Genomic DNA, 23,313 nt, shown 5'->3' with positions numbered 1-23,313 from the left:
CGGAATACCAAATGGTTTCCGATCAATAACTTGAGAACGCTTTGACCGAGGGACCTCATACTTGGTATGTGTATTGGTCATCACCAGCAGATGAACCCTATTGATTTTGAGGTCAGTGGGTCAAAGGTCAAGGTCAGTGTGACCTTTACATGAAAAACGGTTTCCGATCAATAACTTGAGAACGCTTTGACCCAGGAACCTCATACTTGGTAGGTGTATTGGTCATGACCAGCAGATGAACCCTATTGATTTTGAGGTCAGTGGGTCAAAGGTCAAGGTCAGTGTGACCTTAACATGAAAAACGGTTTCCGATCAATAACTTGAGAACGCTTTGACCCAGGGACCTCATACTAGGTAGGCTTATTGGTCATGACCAGCAGATGAACCCTATTGATTTTGAGGTCAGTGGGTCAAAGGTCAAGGTCAGTGTGACTGTAAGCTGAAAAAAGGTTTTCTGATTGTCCATATTTTATTTAAGTGTCCAAATCCTACTAACAATTTGGCTCCCAAGGGGGCATAAATGTTTCACTAACATCTCTTGTTCGTACTTATTTTTTGCCCAGAGCTTAACTTGAAAAGTCTTTGTGGTATTGATTCCAAACTTCATATACAGATATATCTTCCTGAGGAGAAGTGCTATGCACAGGAACTATTACTCTTGGTGTAATATGTTTTGAGTATTTGCCCCTTTGTTTACTTTTAGCTTGATGATTAAAGGAATAAGAAGGATATACTACTAGCCCTGGCGTCTGCAACACTTAATATTTAACTCAGTTGTTTAGGACCATCAAAAAATGAGGTTACAGAACACCATATTATTCTCAATAAAGTTTTAGGTCAAGTTTGGATTTTTTCTAATAACTTTTTCACCCTTCGTTCAATTGACTTAATACTTCACACAATTATTGACGACAATCTTAAAATTAGGTTACATAACACCATTATATCTTGAATACAAATTATGGCCCCTGATTGACTTAGGAACTTAAGTTAAAGTTTTAACGCAAATTGTGTCCAATTAAGGAATGAATTGCGGGGTTGATGTCATTATCGGGGTCATTAATAAACTAACACTTTTAAAAATGTTGATCTATATTTTACGGGACCTGCAGACACAATACAACCAATAACAAGATCAATAGCTTTCATGTATAATTGTTATGCAATGAATTACGATCCGAACATATCCGAAGATGTTGTGTTCATCGATTGATGAACGCAATTGCTGAAAGGCAGTTCATTTAAGGAATGGAAGTTGAGGTGTAAATATTTCAAGTTTAAGGTAAAGTTGTGATTTCCACTAATTACTTCTATGCCCTTCATTCAATTGGCTTAATACTTCACACAATTGTTTACAGCCATCACACAAGTAAGTAACATAACTCCATATTATCTGATATACAAATTATGGCCCTTGATTGACTTAAAAAGTTTGGTTAATGTTTTTGGGCAACATAACTCAGAGCTGAAATACTGTTCATTCAATGGGCTTCATACTTTACACAGTAGCCATCGCACAAATTCATATATGGTATCAAATAATTATAACCCTGACAAACAAAGTCACCCTGTGGTTGGTCAGTTGATCGGTTGCAATTTTCCTTGTCCGGTGGATAACTTGAAAGCTACTGGATGGAATTTAATTAAACTTAATAAGAAGATAGAACATAATAAGATGAAGCGTGGTATACAAGAACCTTAACTCTAACTTAGCTTTAGAGTTATTGCCTTTTGCTACTTTTCTTGTCCAGAGCATAACTTAAAACCTACTGGATCCAAATTAATTTAACTGCATACGATGGAAATCACAATGAGATGAGATGCAGTGTGTAATAACCATAACTCTATTTTAGCTTATTACAGAGTTATTGCCCTTTGTTACTTGTTTTACTCTGGAGCAAAACTTGAAAACTAATTGATTGAATTTAATTTAGCTTCATACAATTGTAAAGCACAGTGAGGGGAAGTGCAGTGTACAAGAACCATAACTTATTTCAGCTAAACACAGAGTTATTGCCTTTTGTTAATTTTCCTTGTCCGAAGCAGAACTTGAAAAGTAATGGATAGTATTTAATTTAACTTCATACAATGGTTAAGCACAATGGGAGGAACAAGAAGTGTACAAGAACCATCTCTCTTTCAGCTAATGACAGAGTTATTGCCCTTTGATACGTTTTCTTGTCGGCAGCATTACATCTGAATTACTCAATGGATTTCAATTATACAACACACTTTGGTTAAGTATATTTTCAAAGAAATAGTTTGTCTTTCCTGTGTCCAGGCTGCATTACGGGGTTTTCGTCACCAAACTTGGTATACTGTATAGTAAGAGTTTTTAGAAACCTTTCATGGGACTGTGTTTGAGGTCTCGAGAGTCATGGTTAAGGTCATGGTTGCTGTTGCTAAAAAAATGGTTAGTACTAAATAACTTTAGTGAGGGTTTAGATATTGTGACCAAACTTGCCATGGTAGGTAAGAAGAGTTGATGGAGGACTTACATGGGATTGTAATTGGGGCCCCTAGGGTCAAGATCGTTGTCACTAAAGATAGAAAAAACGTTGAAACTGAGACTCACAATGAAGGCTGAAGTTCTTCTGTCAATCATTGAAAACCTGGTTTCGTCACTGCGGCGTGTTTTGTTTACCGTTTTTAATTTGACTTTATTGTATTGCTTTTGACAGGCACATATAACATCATTATTGTGTTCATTTCTTATGCAAAGCGGTATATAGTCGAGCGTGCTGTCTTACAACAGCATTTGTTATAACAGGTTTGATACCAATTATTTCTTTTAATCTTGCCAGGACGTGTAAGTTGAAGGCAAAACCATAATTATATATACATTGTATACCCCCTCAAGATGATGATGATGATGATGATGATGATGATGATGACGACGACAATGTTGATGTTGATGGAGATGATGATGATGGTGGTGGTGGTGGGGGTGGTGGTGGTGGTGGTGGTGATGGTGATGGTGATGATGATGATGATGATGATGATGATGACGCTAAATATGATCGTTAAAATATTTACAAATTCATTAATGGCGGGGATTTCCAGCGTAAACAAATCAAATTCACAGAAAACAAAGCGTTTATCTTTTATCGTCTCTGCAGTTGCAGCCTAAGTTTTATTAATAATTGTAAGAATAAATTATTAATGACATAAATGATTGTCAGTACAGCCTTTTAGCTGAACATTTCTCGTGTTGAAATGACTGTTCATAAATTTTCGCGAGTCAATTGTTATCTAGACTAGAGCCCAGTTCTGAACGTGTTTTGGGCATTTATGATTTAATTTTAACATTTGACTATGTACCACTATTTTGTTCGACTAAAATGGGCCATGCTGATAGACGACATATTTTTATATCGAAATTTTAGTTTTTATCAACTTGTTTTATACAAAATATTATTATGACTAACACCTCAAACGCATTTTCAAGGATTATAGCTTCAGACTTTCACAGATGATCAGTCATTAACTGTAGGTTTTGTACTGTTGATTATGTTGAATATTACAGATGCAGGCCCAGGTGGGTGCACAGCGTGGCCAGCAGGAAGCTGAAGAAGAGACGTTTGGGCCACTACTACTTTCCAGACTTGAGGTATGTACTTTCCCCTAGCCACAATATAAATGCACGTTTAGGGAAAGTTTTTAACATTTGGATATTCATTTTGTTCCCTAAAGGCCACAAGTCAACTGATCAGACATATAACTTCACTTTTCTAGATCGCGAGCCAGCTGGGCTCGTAGCTTTTTAAATTAACGAGCCCAGATTCAAACCCACGAGCCCAACATTTTGTATACACATTTTATTTACATCCATTTAAATTCACTGACTCACCTATTGTTTATAACAAGGGAATGACCGGTTCAAATCATTATAAATAAGTTGTCATATGTAGCTTTGTTTAGGTTCTCAAAATGTTTGCTGCCTCACAATTTTCAAAAGGCTTTTCTTTAGCTTTTGAAATAGCAAGGGACCTTTTGCGTGTATCACTAGTTTCATGTTTTTATACTGTCAAGTTTATATACAATTCACAGTAGTGACAAAAATATTAAAATGCAAAACGTAGACATACTCAAAACAAACCAACCATGATCGGTATTGGACGGCCATGGGCGGTAGTTCGTCCATTTAAGGAAGTATTTAAGCAGTGGCCGTTTATTTTTTCATATTTTTCAAAATGCTTTTGTTATTCGGCCTTGCAAACTTCGTATAGCCGTCAAGAAATTTCCTCAAAAGTCTACATAGGCGCAGCCATATTGGATTTTTCTGATGCATGATTGGCTATCGCAATTATCATACTTCCTGGTGCCCGGTACCCATTTGTCAGAGGTATTTCTCGGCGACCAGGAGCATATTATTCGGACCCCTACGAAAAAATCGGACTCGCCACTCGGGCGAACTTCTTCTGAATTTCAGTCGCCCAGATCAGAAATAGGTTGCCATTTGCGAGTACTTAGTTATATCCCTGCTGATCCATGCCAATGTAAAATATATTCTTCAACTGTAACTCCACAATACATATCTCTTCACTGTTGAATAAGAACACAAAAGTTACACATAAATTATTCTTAGCCAATACCTTTCTCTTATTACACTTAATTGTTTAATTAAACACAAACAATTAGTCTAATTTAGATCGACTTCTGTCAACAGTCAGACCATCACCATTTTGAATCTATCTAGCAGGTGCCCGTTATCTTTCCGCTCATTAAGCGCTGGGATCTGTCAATCTTGGCTAGGAAAACAACAAGTGGGATATGGACGCGACACTAGAGTCGCCAAATAAAAAATTGTCAAAGTCTGAAGTGGTTGTTTATATGGACTAGTACTTGCCCCATACTCTTTTGCACACATATTTTTAATGTACCATCCTGTTTTCTTAAGATGATATTTTTAAAAAGGGGAAAATTTCAAACTGTTATTTTCATCACAGAAACAAGAAATATGAAACTGTATACCATTGTGTCTTTGTTATTTTGGATAAAAGCACGTCTTAACGTCCCTCCGCACAAAAGACGTATGTTTGTATGGGGCAAGACTTCGATAATTATATTGGCAACTGTTGAAGCAGTGTAGCGCACACAAACGCATACATAAAAAAGCAAATTCTCTACATAAATACTTTAACAACACTGTTACTGTTCCTTTGTCTAAATGTTGCAGGCCCCTCCGGCACATTCCCTGATCAAACCTGTATACTACCAGGCGTCAACAATAGATAGTAACACAGTTTCAAAGAGTCTTAATTACGCCTCTTAATTCTTACAAACGGTGATACAGATTTGATCATATATCCTTCATAGGAATGACAGCCGCCCACGAAAAACACCCGGTGAATGAAACATGTTACCATAGCGATGCACGTAGGATTTAACTTAAACAGATAACCCCTAATTCATTCCTCAGAATATAGGAACTACGGAATCCATCCGGACATGCATGCATGCATGTATAAACACATATCAAACATGTTTACAAACATCCTTTTTTCAAATTTGAATGAAATCGATGTTCGTTTTAGAAGTCAAGCCTAGAACTGATTTGCCCGTCAATATAACCGACCACCCTAGCTCGAATACCACGTGACCTTCATGCTCAAATGACCCGCGCATTTGCGCTCATAACACATTAAGACATTCGTTCTGCCCTATACTTCGTAACGGCCAGAACTATCAATTATAACAGCTTAGCAAAAAATAGTGATCATGGCAAAATATTTACACTCATATTGTGCTTCATCAGATGAACGGATATGTTTTTGATTGCATTAGTACTTTGTATTCTGATAAAAGCATTATCTCTGGTATACCACTGATACAAAAATGGCATTCAGGGATTGGCCAAATGACATATTATTACAGTAAAATGTGATGTCGATGAAATAAGTGATGTCATTGACCACCCCTGTTCAAACAGCCATATTCATACTAAACTCAATGGTTTTGAAAGTTCAAATTGTTATTTTTCAACATAGTTATCAAATTTTTGCATAGAAAACTTGCAAATGATGAATGTTTAGCCATGGCAAATAGCCTGTTGACAAATGAGTGATGTAACTGTCAATTGTAGCAGTTTAATAACACATCCATTGTGTAATACAACATCTTCCAATCAATTTTCATTGACTTTGCATTTATCAATGTGTATTTACTTCATAACTTTCTGTGATCTTCAGCAACACGGGATCAGTGCCACTGATGTAAAGAAGTTTGAAGAGGCAGGTTTCTACACGGTGGAGTCAATTGCGTATGCTCCTAAGAAAAATCTGCTGGCCATCAAGGGCATCAGTGAAGCGAAAGCAGATAAAGTCTTGGTAATTAGATATGTTGTTATCACCTGCCCAGGAATAAATATTGTTTGTACTCTTTTAAGTCTGTTTATTTTTGGCTGTTATGTAATAGTTAATCAGTTATCTCATCATATGTTAGATCATCCCCAGACACAGAGTAATGGTCCTTGATTTGAATGCGATCATGTTCAATTCAATAACATCTAGCTCCAGTTGCATTAAAAAAGCAGCCAACCTATTCAGTTTTTGTGGATTTCAAGTTTATAATTCAAGGCTGAAGCAGCAAAACTTGTGCCGATGGGGTTTACTACTGCAACTGAGTTTCACCAGAAACGTTCAGAGATCATTCAAGTCACGACGGGATCTAAAGAGCTAGACAAACTCTTACAGGGTAGGAAATAGTTCTGAGTGCTTTAGCATAAAAATCAAATATAATATATAGCATTATAAAATTATTTTCTGATTCTAGACACAAGCACAATCTGACTGTTGATCAGTTGATAATCTTGAATTGCCTCTGTGGCTCATCATTTTTCATTTTAACTGATGATCAGGCTTGTAAGTATTGGTGAATGATTTAAGCAAAATCACAATTCTTATTTTCTAGGAGGTATAGAAACAGGATCAATAACAGAAATATTTGGTGAGTTCCGGACCGGCAAAACACAGTTGTGTCACACACTAGCTGTCACTTGTCAGGTAACCACACAATACTGCATTAAATTTAGACAAATTGAAGGGGTGCAAGTCGCACTACATGCCTTTTCACTGTTTTGGATTAAAACTTTAGATTGTCATGTGTATTCTGTGTATTTTAGTTGCCAATCAACAAGGGAGTTAGATGTATTCTGTGTATTTTAGTTGCCAATCGACATGGGCGGAGGAGAGGGCAAGTGTCTGTATGTGGACACGGAGGGAACATTTCGACCCGAGAGGCTACTTGCAGTATCAGAGAGGTAATAACTGCACTGTTACGTTGTAACATTGAAAATTCTAAGTTAGAGCTCCATCCTTTGACATTTTTTTATTAGGGTAAAAATATGTTTTGATTTAAAAACAAAATTTAGGAATAAATTCCAGAAAGTGACCTCCTTAGTTGATTTCTTTGTAGGCAAAGTAATGACTTAAGAAATGTTTGCATGTTAAAAATATACATTTAGCTATGATGAAATATTTATGCATTGACAATGTTTGAATTGAGTTATTACAGTAGGTCTTAATAAGATTTACCTACCTTTTGAAGAAAATAAGTTGAAAAGGTATTGTTATTTTAGTTTATAAGGAAGAAATGGCATTTTAATATTTATCAGGCGGTTAGAATGGCCAAAAATACCGGGTTATGACATTTTGAAGTAAACAAATACTGCATCTCATTGAGGGTAATAAAATCACAACCCAAGAAAAATAATGTCAGCCAAGATATAAGCCAAGGCTGACATTAATTTTTTCAAAGATTTTGATTTTATGCTTTTACCAGAGATTAAAATGCAGTGTATATTTTATTATATTGAATGTTTTGTTCCAAACATATGAAAAATAGTAAAAGTTTCTAAATGCTACCAAATAATGAAGATTCTAAAATGTTTTTATTATATACTGCGCATGCATTTAGATTGTATCATTTTGTTGAAGCATGCGTCTAATGATTTTGTTAAGTATTATGTTAATGAGGGTTAACTCACGGAAAACCAGAAGTCTCATCATAGACTGTCTGGGACGTCGCCATAAGTTAATGTTGAATATGACTTAATGGAACACCTAGTGATGGCTATATGTTATTTTACAAAGGCAAATTAATGTGATGTATAGTAATTTTAACTGTCAAATCGTTCTTGTTACTATCTCAGTTATTTCCCTTCAACTAAGAAAATTTAAAGGTGTTTTTCGTGAATGTGTTGCAGGTATGGCCTATCTGGCAGTGATGTTCTAGACAATGTGGCCTACGCCCGGGCCTATAACAGCGACCACCAGTCACAACTTCTCATACAGGCAGCTGCCATGATGGCCGAGTCAAGGTAATTCCATATAGCCAGTCTTATAATCTAGGTAGCTTTAAATCTACTTGGTTGATTGTTTATATTTTTGCATTTCGACCATTTCTGTGAGATTTAGTACACTTGACACCATTGTGTACATGGTAGCTTTTAATCTGGTCAAAGAAAATTTGGAAGGAAGAAATAGTGGATATTTGTTGAATTTGTAAGATCAAAATTTATGTTACTAAGTAATCACAGAAAGCAATAGTTTGAAGTAGAGATATTATGGGGTAATTGGAGGGGGAGTTTTAGAGAAACTGAGTTAATAACATTGAAGTCTTGAACAGAATTTTACTCCATTGGCAGTTGAACAGATATTTGCTTCCATTCAAGTCTTGAACAGAATTTTGCTTATATCGTAGTCTTGAACAGAATTTTGCTTAAATTGTAGTCTTGAACAGAATTTTGCTTATATTGTAGTCTTGAACAGAATTTTGCTTATATTGTAGTCTTGAACAGAATTTTGCTTAAATTGGATCCTTGAACCTTTATTTTTACTATGAATCCTTTGTTGGGGGATGTCAGCTCCCATATTTGCTTGATTATTTATACAGAATTCTAAGCATAACGGTACTTTTGAATTCTTGACATGATTGAATTAGGAATATAGCTGAACATAAAATTATCACATAATTCAAGCACTATTCAGTATTTTGGAAAAAAAGAAAATTCCTAGACAAAACAAAGAAGTGCGTATCCTATCAAGTGAGTTCTGTCAAGTGATGTCCACTGGAAGAGATGTCCTATCAATTATGTACATGCAAATATGTGAAAGTATTTGATAAAAAAAAAAGATGAGCCCATTCTCTACCATTTTCACACAACTGCTATGGTTTGTTTTCTTTTGTATTTAGGTACGCCTTGTTGATAGTCGACAGTGCGACTGCCCTGTATCGTACAGACTACTCGGGACGAGGTGAGCTTGCTGCCAGACAGATGCACCTGGCCCGCTTCCTCCGCATGCTGCTCAGGCTCGCAGACGAGGTGAGATACCATACATATGTTAATAGTCATTATTGTTTCCAATAAATTTTGGTCAGGATATAAAAACCTTGAAACTGACAACATTTAAACAAGCCCGATTCTCATAAATATAGATAACTCTAAATTGATGTTCTGCTATTTTATAAGATTATTCTCCCTTTCAATACAAGACCTAATGTCTATTGGCAAAACATCTATTGTACATGTTATTATAACCGAGATATGAATTCTTCGTGCTGTGTATTCATTAAGCTTCTTTAATAGTGAAAATTTTCATCTTAGTTTTTTTTTTATGAGTTGTAAACAAGTTTTTAATACTCTCTAATTTTATCAAATTTATTCATATGCCTTTATTATTTGGATCTTTTTTTTTACTTATTTTATCAGAGTGAGTTTTCGTTAACTAAAATTATCTTTTTTACATTAAGTTGAAAATATTCACTAAGATGCTTCATGAATTCGGCCCCTGGTGATATATCACATATCGCCCTGCCTCGTCCCACTTTTTGTCTTTTTTTATATCACTAAATCTTGTTGAAGGTTTATGAAAACTTCACACATTGGTACATGGCAGACAAAAGATTTCTCACATGCTGGCACATTATTTTGACTCAAATGTTTAAAGGCTTATGGCCCTAGCTGAATCTTGAAAAACACTATTATTGGTTGAATTTACATCAGGATTTATGCCCTCGTTTAAAAAAAATAGGAGGAAAAAAAAAATCTGTCCTGTGTCAATTGTCTTTGAATAACTTGCTGATGGATCGTTGACAATTTTCAAACCTCACATAATTATTTCTAACATCCAGTTAATTGTTTCAAAATTACATCACTTGTTTTAAATTGATAAATAGTCCAGCACATTTCAAGAACCATAACTCTGTTGCCCATTGTTCACAAATAGTCTCCCTTGGAATGAATCATTTTGAAGATTATTTTTTTCCTACAGATATTGTTTTGGAGTTTATTGTCAGTAAATCTTTTCTTTGAAATTCAGATTTATTTTATGGATGGATGATATATATATCTGTTTCAATTTCAATTGTGTATATGTCAATTAATTTCTTTTCGCTGCAATGTAAATTTGAAATACTAATATTAATATAAAAGCCATTCTGTTTGATACCAAACTAAAGTATTTGTCAAATAGCCTAATATGAAAAAAAATTCAGCTGTAATTGTGTCCCTTTTCATTGCATTTCAATCAAACATCACAGAATTGTAGAGCAGCATGGGCGGTGTGTCAGACATAGATTCATGCTCTCAAGTCAAAGGTCAAGGTCACACTAAGTTTTTAGTGCAGATTTTTTCAGAATTGTGTTTAGCTGTAACTTTGTCCCTTTTCATTAGATTTCGTTCAAACTTCACAGAACTGTAATGCATCATGGGAATGTGTGTTTCTCTATGCATTTTGCTTGAACCTCAGAGGTAAATGTCACACTTAGTGAGTTATGGTGCCTGATGTTGATATCAAAGTATTAATTCATGTCTGAGGTATAACTTCGCCATTTTTCATCAGATTTCTTTACAAAATGCTTATTGGGAAGGTTTGTTAAGTAGCATTTCTGCTATCACTGAGAAGGTTGAATGAAGATCATACTTCATGTTCAATGGAGCCTGATGTGAAGGTTTTTAATGCTCACTCTTCAAAGGTCAAGGTCACACTTTGTGGTTAATGTAGCTTGTAAGAAATTTCAAACTTATAACTAATGATCACACAGTCACATCACAAAGATCATCATTACTGATCAATCAAGCCTGATGTACTAGAACATCTTATAGAGTAATTCTTGCCCAAAATAGGTATAGCTGTCCCTCTGTCAAAGGACCAAACCGGGGCATTTGTCACATTCCTGTGAGAGCTCTTGTAAAAAGAACATAAATGCTTGTGTATGTAACTGAAATGTTTATGATTACATTGACCCTCTTTTAGTATTTGTTTACATCTATTTGTCAGTTTGGTGTTGCTGTGGTGATCACCAACCAGGTAGTTGCGCAGGTTGATGGAGCAGCCATGTTTTCTGCTGACCCCAAGAAACCCATTGGTGGAAACATCATAGCCCACGCATCTACCACCAGGTATGTCCTGAGTTTTAAAAATCATAGATTTTACTATGGTCTTCATTATCCTTTATTAAGGTTAGCATGATTTATTTAGCTTTAAGACCATAAAACAAAGCCCATGATACTGTTAAAAATGCTCATAGGTCAACAAGTTTTATAAATTCATGTTTTTATGCAATCAAATGGGTAGGCATACATGTACCTTACATCGTTAACAATTCTGCGTTAAACTTTTCATTTATGTAATAAAATCAAGAGTTTTTATCCAATGGTTATCAAACTTGGTCTGACTATTTGTCTGCATGTTATCTTGAATAAATATGAATATGGGTAATCTCGGGTCAAAAACTAGGTCTCTAGATCAAATCTTTAGAAGAAATATTTCACGTTAATAAATTCAACATTTTTTTTTCATATCTTGATGAAACTTGGTTAGAATATTTGTCTGCATACTATCTTGCTTATTTTTTAAATCAGTCATCCCGGGTCAAATTCTAGGTTACTAGGCAAAATCTTAGGAAATATCTTTCCACCTCATAAATTCAACAATTCTTGTCAAATCTTTATGAAACTTGGTCAGAATATTTGCTTGCATAATATCTTGAAAGTGTTCTAATATGGGTCATTCCTGGTCAAAATCTAGGTCACAAGATCAAATCATAGGAGAAAGAATACCACGGTCATAAAATACTAGGTCACTAGCTGAAATCCTAGGTTTGCAAAATTGCATCGTCAAATTAAAAAAATCCGGCTTTAATGGGGCGTTGCCGCATTGGCATCTTGTTTGCTTATAACAATGTTCCATATATAATATTGTTATCAGTTACATGTTTATATATATTTATAAATATATGTGTGTTTTTATATAGTGACGTGGCTTGATTCTTGTGAAATCCAACATTTACATATTTGCTCATATTGTTATATAAATATAACGTGACATTGAGGTCATTTTGCCCTACTTATTCAGCTTCAAGCCTTTTAGCAAAGAATTAATAAAATCTTCATTTTTGGCAATGAATGTGTCACATGTGATAAAAGAGTCTTAAATGACTTGCCATTAAATACACAATGTAAGGATACTCGCTTTATAACTTTTCCTTAACTGTTCATGAATCTTTGTATTAAATGTTGACAAATATTATCAGTTAGACTGTTAGTAGCTGGGGATGTATGGGATATACTACCTCACTGGTTTCATGCAATATATACAATACGCCTGGTATGAAACCGCTGAGAGTGTATTTCCCATACACCCCAAGTTACTTACAGAGTAACGATTATATCTCACCAAGTAGCTTTTAATTAATAATAATACTTATATATTGTTCTCTGCCAGACTTTTACACTACAGTTTTTGTTCTTCCATTAACAAAATACAAAAAAAAGTTTATTTTGGAACAGCATTAATTTCTGTCAACTAAAACAGTAGGTGTCATGTATAGCAACAATACCGATACAAGAAATACTATTGTTTGTAAGGTAAAAAATTACTTGAAAGTTAAGATCCTTTATGTAACATGTTGCAGGCTGTACTTGAGGAAAGGAAGAGGAGAAACGAGAATATGTAAGATTTACGACTCTCCCTGTCTACCCGAGGCCGAGGCAATGTTTGCAATCAACGCCGACGGGATAGGCGACGCTAAAGACTGAGACAGCCACCGACAATGGGACCAATAATCAGGCAGAGAGTGATCACTGGTTACCTGTATCTCTCAGTGGTACTTTACTAGGCCACAATTAAGAAATAGTTTGTTTGGTGTTTCCCGTTCGACTCACAGAAAAACCGGCAACCTAAAAAATTTATTAGCCTCTCTGGTGGATATATATTTGTTTTCCTTTTTTCATGAAGGAATTAGGGGTTAGGAAGTATGAAACACACAAGATACCTACCTACATTCATCTCAATATGTGGATAGAGAAACGTCAAAACAAAATATATGTTATTTTTGTGGCATAAGATACAAACCATATATGAGGACTGTTTGAATATGTTCTAAAAGAATGTACGAATGTGATGGGAATCAATGCTGCAGTCTTCAGAATGGAAAGCAAGCAGTTTGGATCAGTTTGAGTTTGTTGTGCAGAGTTACTGCTGTATGTGTAATAGATATCTGACTTGTTTATGGATGTGGGATGACATTGAAACTTATCAATTCATAAATACATCCTTTGAATTTCATTTGAAATAGCAACAACTATTTTACTTAAATTTACCAAAAGAAACAATGAAAACATTTTGAAGCAAAATTTATTCCTCTGCAGTTTTTTATTTTATTGATTTAATTTAAAAGTTATTATCCAAATGCATTTTGAACAAACCCATATCTGTCAATAAAAAAGAATAGTGTTTGCAAGAAATTTGTTTATGTATGAAATTATTTGCAAAGAATATGATTTTGTCCAAAATATTTCTGATAACTGAACAAGATTTTAAGCACTTACTATCCAGCCGTGACGAAACTTGGTGACAGTACTTTTGGGCATAATGTCTTGGTCGAGTTTATTTGTGGGATAAGTCGCCTCAGTAACTCACAAGTTTAAACCACTTTTACATTTGATCATAATTTTATTTAAATGAATTCGAACAACATTATTGTTTTTAGCCTGTATATAATAATTAAAGCATATGTAGACACATCAACTTTATTTTGACTAAATAGGAAATAAATGCATTGCAGTTGTCTAAAACCTTGTTCTTTTAGTTTCTCTTTTAAACTGATTGTGATATATGTACCGCTACATACAGATATACTTTCAATCAGCTATTATTGTGCTTCATGGGTGTTTACCGATAATGCTCGTTAGTATTCCACTGCTCCATGTGAAGGGTTTAATCCGGTTAATTTTGGTCCCTTCATAGTCAGGTGCCTAGCTGCTTATACGCGTGTATTTGGCGGAATGCACATGATTCTGACGACAAAAAAATCAAAACTCCAGTCCCCTGCCAGCGCAATTATGAATCCACATGAATAGATGGTTAGCTACCTGATAGTATATAACCAAGTTTTATTGTGGCAATCCATTTATCATTTACCATTATACTAAGTAATGCTAAACTTTATAATGAACAATATTGACAGTAAGCATTTTTTAGCCTTTGTTAAGAAACTTGGTCCCATTGTTTGTGGTTACAATGTCAAGTTTGATCATCAAATGAAATATATTAGGGTTATGTCCCCATTATATCAATATATAGTTTGTTCATTCCATCTGAAGAAAATAAAACAATGTTATTAATATTATCATCCAATTATTATGAAACTTTATGACAGTGTTTGTGGTTAAAATGTTCAGATCATGTAAGATTGTTAGAAACACTATTTACATGTTTCAAAGACATTTAAAATATGTTCTTAAAACTCAAAAGCTTGTGAGGGATGTAGTTAACACATGAATGGTGATTGATGTAAATTACATGTTCAGTGTACAGAATATCTGATGTAAGACATCTACCTATATAGGTGACAATGAAAAACATTTGCTCATAGATTAACTTGCCCTCTTGTTAGTGCAAATAGAGCAGTGTCATGGAAACCTGGACTATTTATAGATCTACACGATGTGATTAAAGAGGGAGAAAGTTGTTTGAATTATGCTTTATGATTGTTTTAACAATGTGTCAGTGATCTCTGTGTATGCATTGTCAATACTTTAAATTTGTTATGTCTAATAGCTATATGTATATAGATATTGAAACCCTCATTCATTCATAATATAGCGAATATTCCCAGCTAGTTTATAGTGTGAGGTTATAGATTCCTGTCACGCAACTTAAAGCTTTAACAGAACACAACAACAATTTAAATTTCTGCAACTTTGTTATTTGATATATTTTCTTTTAAGAGACCCTGAATTTTTCTTCATGGTCTTTGTGGATAATAATTATAACATTGAAATATGGTTCAAATGTTAACACCAATCTTCGTTTAAAGTAGTAACTTGTTTGTGGCTTATTCAGTGTTGTATATATCATTTTTAGAACATCTCTCGTAGACTTAGAACATAAGACTTGGAACATAATCTTATATCAAATGTGTACTTTTTCATATTTAATATTGAATGAATTTATCAATTTTGTTGATTAAAAAGTAAAGCTTTCTTGTGTTATTTTTACTAGTTTCCTGGAGTAACATGTTTATGCATCATTTTTCACTGTCGGTTTCTTGGAAATGCCGGTATAATTATCTGTATTGTCCTGCTTGTTATCACTTGGTTCATCCCGATTTCTAAGTATTACATGTGAACCACTACGGAGTGATACCATATTTGGAGAAGTCATCCCATGGATAAGTTATGACATAAAACATTACCAAAGATATAAAGGATAATATATTTGACCCAAGACTTTTAAAACATACAGTGTAAAAACATTCACTAAGTCTAGAATTAAAAAAAATGCCTTTGATTCCACCATATTGTTATTAAAGCTTGGTATCAAAACATGACAAGTTCTCCAAGGATGGTATACCTTCGAGGTTGTACCAGTTTGAGCTGGTACATGCATGAGTTTGAGCTGGTACATGCATGAGTTCAAGGTGGTACATGCATGAGTTCAAGGTGGTATGAGTTCAAGGTGGTACATGCATGAGTTCAAGGTGGAATGATAAGGTGGTACATGAATGAGTTCAAGGTGGTACATGCATGAGTTCAAGGTGGTACATGCATGAGTCCAAGGTGGTACATGCATGAGTTTGAGCTGGTACATGCATGAGTTCAAGGTGGTACATGCATGAGTCCAAGGTGGTACATGCATGAGTTTGAGCTGGTACATGCATGAGTTCAAGGTGGTACATGCATGAGTCCAAGGTGGTATGAGTTCAAGGTGGTACATGCATGAGTTCAAGGTGGAATGATAAGGTGGTATATGAATGAGCTCAAGGTGGTACATGCATGAGTTCAATGGGGGTATGAGTTCAAGGGGTACATGCATGAGTTCAAGGTGGTACATGCACGAGTTTGAGGTGGTACATGCATGAGTTCAAGGTGGTACATGCATGAGTTTAAGGTGGTACATGCATGAGTTTGAGCTGGTACATGCATGAGTTCAAGGTGGTACATGCATGAGTTCAATGGGGGTATGAGTTCAAGAGGTACATGCATGAGTTCAAGGTGGTACATGCACGAGTTTGAGGTGGTACATGCATGAGTTCAAGGTGGTACATGCATGAGTTTAAGGTGGTACATGTATGATTTCGAGGTTTTATGAGTTCAAGGTGGTACATGCATGAGTTCAAGGTGGTACATGAATGAGTTCAAGGTGGTACATGCATGAGTTCAAGGTGGTATGAGTTCAAGGTGGTACATGCATGAATCCAATGGGGGTATGAGTTCAAGGTGGTACATGCATGAGTTCAATGGGGGTATGAGTTCAAGGGGATACATGCATGAGTTCAAGGGGGGTATGAGTTCAAGGTGGTACATGCATGAGTTCAAGGTGGTACATGAATGAGTTCAATGGGGGTATGAGTTCAAGGGGGTACATGCAGGAGTTCAAGGGGGGAATGAGTTCAAGGTGGTACATGCATGAGTTCAAGGGGGGTATGAGTTCAAGGTGGTACATGCATGAGTTCAAGGTGGTACATGCATGAGTTAAATGGGGGGTATGAGTTCAAGGTGGTACATGCATGTGTTCAATGGGGGTATGAGTTCAAGGTGGTACATGCATGAGTTCAAGGGGGTATGAGTTCGAGGTGGTACATGTATGAGTTCGAGGTGATATGAGTTCGATGTGGTACATGCATTAGTTCGAGGTGGTACATGCATGAGTTCGAGGTGACACGTGCATGAGTTTGAGGTGGTACATGCATAGTTTGAGGTGGAACATGCATGAGTTCGAGGTGGTACATGCATGAGTTCGAGGTGGTACATGCATGAGTTCGAGGTGGTACATGTATGAGTTCGAGGTGATATGAGTTCCAGGTGGTACATGCATGAGTTCAAGGTGGTACATGCATGAGTTCGAGGTGGTATGAGTACGATGTGGTACATGCATGAGTTCGAGGTGGTACATGTATGATTTCGAGGTGGTAGGTGCATGAGTTCGAGGTTGTACATGTATGAGTTCGAGGTGGTACATGCATGAGTTCGAGGTGGAACATGCATGAGTTCGACGTGGTACATGTATGAGTTCGAGGTGGTACATGTATGAGTTCGAGGTAGTACATGCGTGAGTTCCAGGTGGTACATGCATGAGTTCGAGGTGGTACATGAATGAGTTCGAGGTAGTACATGCGTGAGTTCCAGGTGGTACATGCATTAGTTCGAGGTGGTACATGCGCGAGTTCCAGGTGGAACATGCATGAGTTCGAGGTGGAACATGCATGAGTTCGAGGTGGTACATGAATGAGTTCGAGGTAGTACATGCGTTAGTTCCAGATGGTACATGCATGAGTTCGAGGTGGAACATGCATGAGTTCGAGGCGGAACATGCATGAGTTCGAGGCGGAACATGCATGAGTTCGAGGTGGAACATGCGTTCAAGGTGGAACATGCATGAGTTCGTGGTGGTACATGTATGAGTTCGAGGTAGTACATGCGTGAGTTCCAGGTGGTACATGCATGAGTTCGATGTGGTACATGCGCGAGTTCCAGGTGGAACATGCATGAGTTCGAGGTGGAACATGCATGAGTTCGAGGTGGAACATGCGCTCAAGGTGGAACATGCATGAGTTCGAGGTGGTACATGAATGAGTTCGAGGCGGAACATGCATGAGTTCGAGGTGGAACATGCATGAGTTCGAGGTGGAACATGCATGAGTTCGAGGTGGTACATGAATGAGTTCGAGGTAGTACATGCGTTAGTTCCAGGTGGTACATGCATGAGTTCGAGGTGGAACATGCATGAGTTCGAGGCGGAACATGCATGAGTTCGAGGCGGAACATGCGTTCAAGGTGGAACATGCATGAGTTCGTGGTGGTACATGTATGAGTTCGAGGTAGTACATGCGTGAGTTCCAGGTGGTACATGCATGAGTTCGAGGTGGAACATGCATGAGTTCGAGGTGGAACATGCGTTCAAGGTGGAACATGCATGAGTTCCAGGTGGAACATGCATGAGTTCGAGGCGGAACATGCATGAGTTCGAGGTGGAACATGCGTTCAAGGTGGAACATGCATGAGTTCGAGGTGGTACATGAATGAGTTCGAGGTAGTACATGCGTGAGTTCCAGGTGGTACATGCATTAGTTCGAGGTGGTACATGCGCGAGTTCCAGGTGGAACATGCATGAGTTCGAGGTGGAACATGCATGAGTTCGAGGTGGTACATGAATGAGTTCGAGGTAGTACATGCGTTAGTTCGAGGTGGTACATGCATGAGTTCGAGGTGGAACATGCATGAGTTCGAGGCGGAACATGCATGAGTTCGAGGTGGAACATGCATGAGTTCGAGATGGAACATGCGTTCAAGGTGGAACATGCATGAGTTCGTGGTGGTACATGCGTGAGTTCGAGGTAGTACATGCGTGAGTTCAAGGTGGAACATGCATGAGTTCGTGGTGGTACATGCGCGAGTTCCAGGTGGAACATGTATGAGTTCGAGGTGGTACATGAATGAGTTCGAGGTAGTACATGAATGAGTTCGAGGTGGTACATGCGTGAGTTCCAGGTGGTACATGCATGAGTTCGAGGTGGTACATGAATGAGTTCGAGGTAGTACATAAGTGAGTTCCAGGTGGTACATGCATGAGTTCGAGGTGGAACATGCATGAGTTCGAGGCGGAAGATGCATGAATTCGAGGTTGAACATGCATGAGTTCGAGGTGGAACATGGGTTCAAGGTGGAACATGCATGAGTTCGTGAGGGTATGTTGGTTCTTCTTCTCATGAAACATTTCTTAATAAAGTCATTGTGTTTACAACATGGGTTCTAAAGTTAGGGGTCAGTATTCAATAACGTCCTGAGTTTGAGACTCGAGCTAAAATTAATTTTGTTGTAAAAATGCTACCGTACTTTTGGGGCAAATATGGTAATAGAAATGATTTATGTTTAACAATAATCCCTTCTATGATTAACAAATAATCCGTTCTACAACCACGTACACATTTCGTTAAAAAAATGAATTATTTTAAAGATATTTTGAAACATTTTAAGAATTCAGTTTTCTGAGTCTGAAACTCCGAGTGAAGACGTTAGTAAATATGGGCCCAGGCCATGATTGATCCCGAAATCAGGATTGAGAGCTATAACTTCTGACTAGTGTACAGTTAAGCGTTGTTTAGATAGGTTTTTGCTCGGACATTTGCATCAATAGTAGGAGGAAGTACCTTGAAATGAATATAAATGGCTTTGGAGACAATTTTAAAAGGCGTTTTAAGTTACACTCGTATTTAATTCAATACATAAACATTTAAATAATGCATTTATGAAACATATTAATTATTGATAACAAGATTGTAACCATGCATTTAATAGCTGAATACGCACAAATATTAAATGACTGGTGGATATTAAAATATTTACAGGAGGATGTTAAAATATTTACAGTGACCAACTATTGTCTCATATTTTGGGAGTAAGCGTGCACCATTTAGCCCTTTTTTCTGAATTGAGCATATATAACTCATATTTAACAAACCCCCGTCAATTTTTTCAGCATTGACAATTGTCAGCTGTTAAAACCCCCGAGGCAAGATGTGGAACTGTGATTCTACGAAAGCACTCCTGAGTTATTGTTTGACTGATAATAAACAGAAATAACAATCACATTGCAATTTAAAGTATATATTAAACTTTTCTTATTTATTTATTTGGAAATTAATCATGTATATATGTATATATTTGGTATATATATAAGTGCTGAGGTTTATGCCTTCGCCAATATATTTGTACGGGTATTTGGTAACAGTCATTGCTGTACGGGGATTGGCAGTACAGTCATTGCTGTACGGGGATTTGCCAGTACAGTCATTACTATACGGGGATTGTAAGTGCGTTTTTCGTGACATAATTCACAGTTATGTGAAGTTCCTGATTATCATTGCAAAATATGATCCCTTATTCTCAGAAATCTCTTCATGCTACTAGTATTACAAAACCGTTAGTTATAAAAACACCACGTGGGCATTTCTCGGAAAAAATGTGGGTAAAACATTGTTCCAGGTCGATAATAGGTCAATCCATCCCATGTATGCATACTTTCACAAACCCGTTCGTAATAGCAACACCACGTTGACATTTCTCGGAAATAAATTTGTGCAAATCGTTGTTTAGACAATGTTTGCAAGAAGATCAACCCCACAGTGTTCGACTTTGAATAGTTTAATACATAGACGAAGACAAAAAATGTCTCAAATAATCTTTTACCTCAGTACAAAAACAGTTATTGGCGTTATCGTTATTTTGGTCCTCAATGACATTAAATCAAAATGATTTGCCAAGTAAACTACTGGTAATCTTATTTCGCTTGCTGTTCTTTCCACAGGTCAGCCGTGCCACAATATGCACAAAGTTTCGGTATTTTCTACGCACGTCAACGGCCACTAGAAAATGGAGGACAACAATGAGAATGTGAACCAACCGTGAACGGTATTACTCTTTGAGTTCGTGAGATATTGCAGGATTCAAGTGTCCATCTTTTTATGCCACAGTTGCGAATCAATACGCGTACGTGAAGTTCTGGGTGAACCTAAAGTAAGTAAACCAGCGACCGTGATTACAAACAGTCACAAGTCGGAGTTCAGACGAAAACTCAGATAAGATTCTGAACTTTTATCAAATTACAAAGAATCGTCTATTTCCATTAATTTATAAAAACAAATATATGTCAGCATCAAATATTTATAACATTCAGCAAGAATTATCATAAATACTCGGCTAAAGTGGAAGTTACAACAAAATGAAGATTTGAAGTTATGCCACTTCAGTCTGATCAGTTCGTCATCATGGCCACTGAAGTTATTATGTCAAAACGACAAAAAAAAAACGTCATTTCGGGTGTTACACTTATACGTCGTTACGAATATATCCGTACATTTCAATTTATTTTCTGCATTATGTAAACCGTGATTAACATTTCATATAACATGACCCCTGATTGGAAATAAAATTTATCTTGGCTTATCTTACGTGTTCAACGTTGCACGGATTCATGAGTATAAAATCGTTTACGAAGTTTTACTTCGTGGCCGATCCGTGGTAGAATTTATCTTATCTTATCTTATCTTATCTCATCTTATCTTACGTGTTTAATGTTGAACGGATGAGTATAAAATCGTTTACGTAGTTTTACTTCGTGGCGGATCCGTGGTAGAATTTATCTTATCTTACGTGTTTAACGTTGCACGGATAAGTATACAATCGTGTACGAAGTTTAACCTTGGTGGCGGATCCGTGGTAAAATTTATCTTATCTTATCTTATCTTACGTGTTTAACGTTGCATGGATAAGTATAAAATCCAGGCATGTTTTAAAACCTGGCATTGAGAGTATAAACACTGAATATACTGGAAAACAGTATGATAGACCTTTATTTAGAAATAAAGCTGCATGTTAATGTTATGATTTTTTTCTGAGTGTTATTTATATAAAAAAGTAGTTTAATTGACTGCATGGGAATACACTGTATTGAAAACACTAAGCGGACTAAAAAAACATAAGTGCATAGATCTTGATTTACAAATCGAATCTTAAAATACATGTGTTCAAATTCAAGTTTTCCATATATATATATATATATTATTTTTTAAAACCATAAAAAAATTACATTTTGTTTGTGATGATTTTTTTGTTTGTTATTACTTAAGGTGTAGAAATTCCATCATACAGTTCATATATAGTTGAACATCCATGTTGTTAAAATCTACATGCATAGTTTAATTGCAAAAAAATATATATACGAATATTAATTAAATATGCATTCAAATAAACTACATTATTTATCTAGATAAATCTCAAAAAAAGATATTATATTGAAAATGCAGATTAATTTCTAAATAAAGGTTTATCATTGTGTGTGCGTGTATTCAGGGCTTGAACTCTCATTATGTATAAAATCTGGCCTGGCCTGGCCTGGCCCGGCCTGGCCTGACACAAAATGCTGAGTCAGCAGGCCAGGCCAGGCCAGGCCAGGTTTTAGAACATGCCTAAAATCCGGTTTACGAAGTTTTACTTCGTGGCGGATCCGTGGTAAAATTTATCTTATCTTACGTGTTTAACGTTGCACGGGTGAGTATAAAAGGTAGGTTTCACTTCGTCGCGGATCCGTGGTCTAGTGGTAACACACTTGACTGTCAATCCAGTCGAAAGTTCGATTCGCACCACTAAAAAATACGTGTCGTCTTCCGGGAGGGACGTTGAATTAGGGTCCCGTAAACCAGGGTAGCTCGAACCAGGGTTACATTCTGTCTGTGCACTATGCTCCAAAAACTTAAAATGACTAACACTCTTACTGGAGTATTTGCCGAATGGTCATTGCCCGCCTGCGAGTATAAATAAGCTTACACACCCTTCAATAGACGTGAATTTGTAGGCTCGTGCTATCGTACATATGTCTTTCTAAACTTGCACAATGTACATACACGTGAATGACTAAGAACACACAAGTAGCCTACACGTGCAAGTAGCGTTTCAAAGCATATTTGTTTATTCACATACTAGAACCCATGCTTTTCGAAATGTTCACTTTCCCCAATTCTAAGAATTTTATGTATCACACAGTTTCGGATTAACAACTTTTTTGATGCAAGTTTATTTATTGAAATGCTTCTACTTGCTTCCAAGAACTTGCTCAATTACCTCTGTCCGTTGCATTAATACCCCAAAACAGGCCGGACTAGGAAGGCGACAGCGTCAACAATTTTAGACCACTAAAATGACATTTCAAGCGGATTTCCTTGAGTAGCCTGAATGGCCGAGAGTATAGCCGGAAACGAACCACTTCAGTCAAGGGTGTCCGCATATATACATTAAAATTAACTAGCGAA

The 23,313-nt window shown here is 36.4% G+C and overlaps 1 protein-coding gene across 1 annotated transcript; it reads left to right on the top strand.

The window, feature by feature from the left end:
• Window positions 1-3,041: 3,041 nt before the first annotated feature.
• On the top strand, window positions 3,042-15,490 carry LOC128207183 (DNA repair protein RAD51 homolog 1). The gene is made up of 10 exons (XM_052909966.1): window positions 3,042-3,145; window positions 3,527-3,610; window positions 6,192-6,329; window positions 6,579-6,696; window positions 6,913-7,004; window positions 7,167-7,261; window positions 8,207-8,320; window positions 9,196-9,325; window positions 11,283-11,404; window positions 12,919-15,490. The coding sequence occupies exons 2-10, from the start codon at window positions 3,527-3,529 to the stop codon at window positions 13,040-13,042; spliced, it is 1,017 nt and encodes a 338-aa protein (XP_052765926.1). The 5' UTR covers window positions 3,042-3,145; the 3' UTR covers window positions 13,043-15,490.
• The last annotated feature ends 7,823 nt before the right edge of the window (window positions 15,491-23,313 follow it).

This window comes from Mya arenaria, chromosome 11 (assembly GCF_026914265.1).
Source record: "Mya arenaria isolate MELC-2E11 chromosome 11, ASM2691426v1".
Taxonomy (NCBI): Eukaryota; Metazoa; Mollusca; class Bivalvia; order Myida; family Myidae; genus Mya; species Mya arenaria.
The sequence above is the reverse complement of the archived record's forward strand: the minus strand, read 5'-3'. Positions and strand labels throughout refer to the sequence as shown.